General features: G+C 32.7%; 1 protein-coding gene across 1 annotated transcript; it reads left to right on the top strand.

Moving 5' to 3' along the window:
• Positions 1–1,830: 1,830 nt before the first annotated feature.
• On the top strand, positions 1,831–6,861 carry LOC114932617 (uncharacterized). Its single transcript, XM_029304903.2, is given in 4 exon segments — positions 1,831–2,473; positions 2,943–3,207; positions 3,734–3,994; positions 4,667–6,861. Coding segments are annotated over 4 exon segments (858 nt in total). The 5' UTR covers positions 1,831–2,224; the 3' UTR covers positions 4,750–6,861.
• The last annotated feature ends 320 nt before the right edge of the window (positions 6,862–7,181 follow it).

Raw genomic sequence — 7,181 nt, 5'->3', positions numbered from 1 at the left:
TATGTAAATAAGACTTATCAATTATCTCACCATTAGATACATTTCAAAAGAAAAGCAATTATTAGGAATATGTCATAAATAACATGTAAAATAAGACATGTAAAAATTAAGTTGTAGAGTGAGGATATGTACGTACATTTACATATCAATAATGTTTTAAAAATCGCAAAAATCGTAAAACTATATAGGCTAATATAGATATTTATATTTCACAAGTTATTGCTAGATCCTTATTATTTAGTTTTATTTATTTAATTATTTGGTCACGGAACTTTTTTAACGATAGCTTGCTTATATAGTCAATGTCGTCAAGCATACCAAGAAAACCAGGTATTGAAGGAAGAGAGTGTTTAAAAATTGCATTCGAATGGCAAATAAACGATCCGAAACCAAAGTAAGGCGCACAACTGTCGTACGAAGGTTATAAACCGGTTGCAGAAAAGAGGCTGCGTCGCAAATATGTGTACATTCTGATTCCACGCTTGAAGAGCAATGGCGTTAATAGGTCGATCAATCGCCTTTCGTCCTCTTATCCTTTTCTTTATTTTTTGCCACTACTAGTTTTATTAGTTATTATACAACTCAGTTTAAATATGTTATGTATAAATTCACGTATAGATACTTTATCTTGTAGATTCTTTAGAGGATTTACGAACAATTTTTTTCAATGTGAAGATTTAGACATTATTTCTTCATTTGATTATACTTATCTTTCGCAATTAAATTTCAATATTTGATTAAAGAATTTAATGAAACTTAAATCACGATGTCTGACTATTTTAAATTGCATTTCTGTGAGCTTCAGAATATTCAATCGATACTCAGAAAAAGAACCGGAAAACCACAATTCTTTTCTCGCTAGAAAGAAATCGACTTCCGAGATTCATTAAGACAAAATTATATAGGTCAGAGTTTATTGTACGAAAATATTTTCAAATTATGAACCTAATTTTCTAGCGTTTACTTTCCGCTTTAGGCAGAGATAATTTACGCATTATAACGTTATCTGTGATTATGCGCGATAAAAAAATTGAGGGTCGTTGCGGGTGGGTACCTTGGAAAATATAGCGCTCCCACTAGTCGAGGAATGTGTTCGTTTACAATTGTGTGGGAGAGAACGTCGCGGAGAAGAACCTTTCCTGAAATCTGTGAAACGGATAAATGAAGGACATTATTATTACGGCACGTGCGTTTGTCATTTCCCACTCTAAATACGTACGATTATAGGACCCGTTTGTTAATCATGTATTACAGAATGAAAATATACAGAATGGAATATATAGCATTTAATAATTACAGTGCGGTTCACCGCTGTTGCTTCAAGTAAGAAAACTTTGTGAGAAATCTTGATTGTCTGGTAGGTTGACAACTCCATCGCGCAGCGATTGTATGGTGTACCGTTAAAATTAATTGTTTAATAAAAAATAAAATTACATTTACATTCTTCCCAGGATCTTTTGGATCAATCGGTCAAGAAACTGAACTTACAGAACTTCTAAAGTAGTTTCATATTGTTATGTGGACCAATTTTTATAATTAATTTTATATAGTTTGATAAATGCATCTTCACATTTTCTGCACATATGTATATAAAAATGCGTATAATGATTAGCAAAGAATATTAATAAATCTATGGAGAAGTATTTTTCTCTCTATCGCAGGATGTTATTAGAGATAATTTTTTCCTCATTTTTGGGTCATTATGTTTGATGTTACAAATTCAGAACTTGTTTCACTATCATTACACGAACTTCTACGGTCAGCCGACCGTCAGCGAATCCTTTACGTGTTTCCTAAGACGTCGCATCGCATAGTGTGCAGCGGCAATCTCTCTGTACAGTATTATCTAAGCCATGGACCGTTACCCCCACCGACCTAAATGCACGCCGTATAAATGGTCAGGACACCTTCTCACCACTGTCAGTAAGCAGTGCATCTAATCTCGTCTATCCGCAATGTACGTCACGGTGTTGTGATAATAGTGCGCGCTCTTGTGGTGTTAATTTGTTTATTTACATCTTCTATAACGTTACTTGCAATTTGTTTAATTAATTGTATTATTCTTTTTTTTCTTTCTATGCGAAGCATCTCAATGACTCATTTCGCGATCGATTTGACTATGACGAAAGTTCGGTACAGATCAGCCGATTGTCATCGTATGTAAATCAATTAATTTATAGGAATCGAAATTAATATTACAAGATTAATATTATTTATTTCAATTATGAAGTGCGGAACTTTCGAAGTTATCGAGTGGTCTTGCAAAATCGGATGTCCAAGAGTGGCCCAAACATGGTGTTGGATATTAATTCTGTTGATTATTTGTTCACGACGGACTCATTCGTGGACGTTTGATAATACAACGGATCTTTTTGTCCAGAAATGTCAAATGCAATGCAGTTTGCACAAAGATTTTACAACTTGCGGGAAATACAGAGTTGTAAGATGGTTGAATACAATAGTTAAAGAAAAAGTAAGTACTTGTGGTAAACGATATCTGTGTGTAAACGTTTAATTATATTTACAAAATTTATAAATTAAAAACCTACAGTGCTAATTGTGTAACAAATGTAAAATAAGTAACAGTCAAAAATAAATATATTATTTTATATATTTTTGTTTTTAATAAAATAATAAAGTTATTAACACTTTATTTTTCTTTATTTAATTCGGATTTAGCTATAAATACATAATATGATTTTAATAATAAAGTTATGACAAAATTGATAAAATATTAATTAAAAAGATTAATGATCAATATAAATCAGATAATAAATAATACATATACAAAATTTATTATTATAAGTTATATTATTAAAATAACATATATTATTATAAATTATATATAATGTATATAATTATATATAGTATTATAATAAAACATATTATAAATTATATATAGATTATAAAATTATAATTAACTAAAAAAAATATAATTTTAGGAATTTAATTACGGACCGTTTCGAATAATAAGGATACCATCGATACACAAGCAATCATTTTTGCCCTATGTACCACGTTCTCGAGCATTTAAGAGTAGCATAACGGAAACCCTGAACTTTGTTAGGGACATCATAGAGGATTTATTGACAAAACGTGCCATTGTATATACGGTAGACAATTCAGCAGTTGCCTGAGACTTTCCGTCGAGTTTGATGTTAGTGGACGAAGATGAACTCGCACAGATGAAAGATAAGGAAGAAGAGGGTAAGATTTGATAACAAATCTATCTAATGATAAAACATTTATATCAGTAAGAATATACTATGTATAAAAATATTGTATTTTTCTGCACATTATTATTTTTAGTACATATATATAGTATAATTAATAACTATAACTATTATTTATATTTTTTATTCTTGAGATTCTTGAAGTTGTCAGTCTTTATAATAATATATTGATATCTTGGCAACAATAAAGAAAAGGTGTACTCATTGTTCTACACAACGGGACATTAAAATTCATAATATCTGACAGCATAATCGTAGCTTCTGTTGCATTTTGTTTCGGATAACGGGTAACGTTACACAAAACAAGTATTATCACTGCAGAACTATGCAATCTGTTACAATGTTCTGTATATTTGAAAAAAACGATGAATGCAACGGTGAAATGACAGCGTTTACTACCTTATATTTCTTGTAACGGCAACGATATTTAATTCATGTCAATAGTTCTGTAGTATAAATGTTCGAAAGATCAAAGATCAATAAATTATTTATTTTTTCAGGTGACTGGCGAATTTTTAAGAAAAAGAAATCCATCATCTTTCCAATTCTTATAATATTAAATTTAATAAAATTAAAGTTATTGCTATTACCGATTATTTTAGGAGTTCACTTTATCAAAAAGATTCTCGTATTTGGATCAATACTTTTGTCATCGATATTGACGCATTTAAAAGTTTGCACAGTACAAAATCAATCTCAACAACAATCGCATCCTATTCAATTTATTTCCACTGCAGTGGAATCAAGTGACTATCCAACGGGTAAGAATATTTTGACTTATTTTTTCCTGAAACATATTAAGTAAGTCTTTTGTTTGGTAAATTTTTAAATAGACTAAACGGAAAGTACAAAGAATAATAAAATTTCAATTTTATTTTTAAATATTGTAATATTATTTATACTCACATTTTTTAATTTACAAATCAATTCATAAAAATTATTAAAAATTATTATTGTGCATTTGGAATTCCTTTTACAATAATACGCCATGCATTTGATTTATATTGATTTATTGTAAAATTATATGTGCTAATATGAAATAAATTTCTTTATCGAACAAGAGCAACTGCTACAGGATGATAGCTTTGCATAATTATGTAGGCTAAGTTAAGATCAGCATCGTTCATATGGTGCAATAAATTGGTTGCACTAATGTTCTTTGTAGACTAATATATATATATATAAAGTATTGATCATCAATTTATTTAATGTCAGTTGATAGCAACAAGATTGCAAATAGATTTGACATCTGTTAGAGAAGTTCGTTCCGAATCATAACTGTACATTTGACACGATTAGATATATTATACTTTTTTTAACCTTCAGAAAGCGCATTACAAATGCTCGATGTCAGTGTTTCAAACTTGTTAGGAAAAGTTCTTTTTTTATTTAAAGTAGATACTATTTTTAATTTTCCAACATTCTCTTTGCAGGATATGGACAAGACGACTGGCACAGAAACGATTACCAATTGGGTTATACGAATTATCAGTTGATTCGCAATCCTTACGGTTGAAAATGTTGCAAACTCTCACTGATCACTAGCGAAAACTTCGTATAATTCTTTATTTTGGATATGATCCAAAGTGTGGCACAGAGTGAGCGAATCGATATTAAGATACGCGAGAATGCGAATATGTGATTAAATTGAATTTGTTTTAATCTGTCTAATCACGATAATTGCGTAATCTTCTGTAAAATCGTTGAGTAGCGATTACGGTGAATTGGTATGCGAATGAGTTCCAATTAACAATGTCAACGCTTATCTCTTGGCTCCGTTCGTTTGCCGCCTATCCTATAGGTAAAGACCACACATTCGCAAAATGACTTTCACATAGCTTACCGTTATTTGTGAGGCACATATTGATATATTTCCAGTCTTTGAGACTTTGTGGACTTTGAGAAAGGACTCGGTGTTAGCGATACATCCGTCTTTTCTTGAAACCGCACATTAATAGGGGACGCGTGAAAGAGGAGAGAGACATAAAAGAGAGAGATAAAACGCCTATCTTAAATGATAAAAAAATGAGCAACGGTTTGCGCATTTACAAAGTGCAAAGCGTCTGTTGACCCCCGACACGAAGCGTCGCGTTTGACTTGTGTTTCTGCATGGAAGCAGGACTTTTCAAGATGAGAATCGACAGGTCGCCAGGCACTTGGATGAAAGACAGAAGAATGATTCGTGGTCAAGGTCACGCAACGCCCGGATATTCGGTCGAGTGCGATGGCTCCTCCGACTGACCTACTGACAGATTTGGAAGAGCGCCCGGTTTCTGGCTCAAACACAAGCTGGTTCGTGCGTGCCTCACTATGCATATATATATACCTTGATCGGCGTGTGTATGTATATATACACGCGTGTATGACCCGTGCTCGGTTCGATCGAAGACCGTTATCGCCTTACAGACGACGCACGGATCGTATCTGTCGTCGGTACAGATTTTAGACTTTTCACGATGTTGTTACATACGATATATATATTTTTTGCGCTCTCACTCTTTCCTTTTCCCGATTAACTCTCCTTTACCCACCGTTTAGCGATAGGATTACAATTAACTTTGAATTATTATATCCTCTCATATTGGATATCTTCCAACACGCAGCCTCAAAATCACTCAGACTGAGACCGATCTTTGCGTTTTGTAAACAAAATCATGTTCTTCTTTAATATCATTGTAGCCTTGAATATTTTTAATTATACGAAGAGGTACTCTATGAGGCTGTTATAAAGCTTGTTATAAGTTATTGTAAGACGACGAGAAAAAAAGTGAGAACTCGTGAACTTGCTGCTTCATGAGCGACAGATTGTTAATGATGTTCGCGAGCCTCGTGAAACGCGGTAGAGGAAACGCGATTCGGAAGCAACACATTGCGCATCGCTACGGATACCCGATCGATACGCGACGTGCACTCGTCCGCAGCAACTCGACCGTTACGTTCTTACGTTATATGCGAGCGAAAAAGTCGCATTAACGTAACGGACCATCGTCCATGTCACGGCGCTCGACTTACGCATCCGTATGTACGTCGAACGTATTGCTAGTATATTGTACAATTCATGTATATGCGCGATTCATATACAACGCAGAGGTAGACGGATGATCCGCCTGAACGGTATGCGTTAAATACCGGAGATGTTCCTCAGGATGTCGTAAGTGGAGTTCGCGGAAAGGAAAGGCGTGTCGGCATGAACGATTTAATTGAAGGTTTAGCTTGAATGAATCTGCGTCTCCTTTTTTGGAGGAAATTGTTTTTGAGATCGATTAGAGAATTATGTATATAGTAAATGAGCAACTCTCCGGATAAGAATATTCAGATGAACTCTTAGCACCGTTTCATAATGTATGAAAATGCGAATGCGCGCTTTCAGATTTCGATTCTCTGCTTGTATGTGTTCAAAAATGTCGCAAGATCGAATCTGATGCGTTTTGTGTATACGGATTTAATGTAAATTGTATAATATCTTGTTGATATTACATCAATTTGATACTGTGTTTTTGTGTGAATGGATTTCAATAAAATCAGAGTAGGTACAGGAATGGTTAATCGGTGATCGGTCTTGTATTTTAATTCTTATTTTATTTTTGTTTCTATATTTTTTTTGGCAATCTCTTTTAATTGAAAACAAATTGCGTGTTTTACATTTTTCTTGTGTGATTGTAAATATAAAAAAATAATAAAATTATAGACTAAATTAATGTATTCTCTTTATTTTTCCCCAGAAATGTATACTATAATATATTGTACTTGCGAATTTCACGCTCTGCTTTATGTTGAGATTGTAACATATCGATCGATCAAAAATTGTAATATATTCGTATGACGTATTTTATATGCTAATATAAGAATGTAGAAAGATTTATGTTACTTATTTTATTCATTAAACTTTTGCGTGTAACGATAATGTGGATACTTAATTTTTTTGCTTAATGGTTTTTAATGTTTTTT

This window comes from Nylanderia fulva, unplaced genomic scaffold (assembly GCF_048542155.1).
Source record: "Nylanderia fulva isolate GAGA-0341 unplaced genomic scaffold, ASM4854215v1 Scaffold13, whole genome shotgun sequence".
NCBI classification, from domain to species: Eukaryota; Metazoa; Arthropoda; class Insecta; order Hymenoptera; family Formicidae; genus Nylanderia; species Nylanderia fulva.
This window is presented reverse-complemented; position numbering and strand designations above follow the sequence as displayed.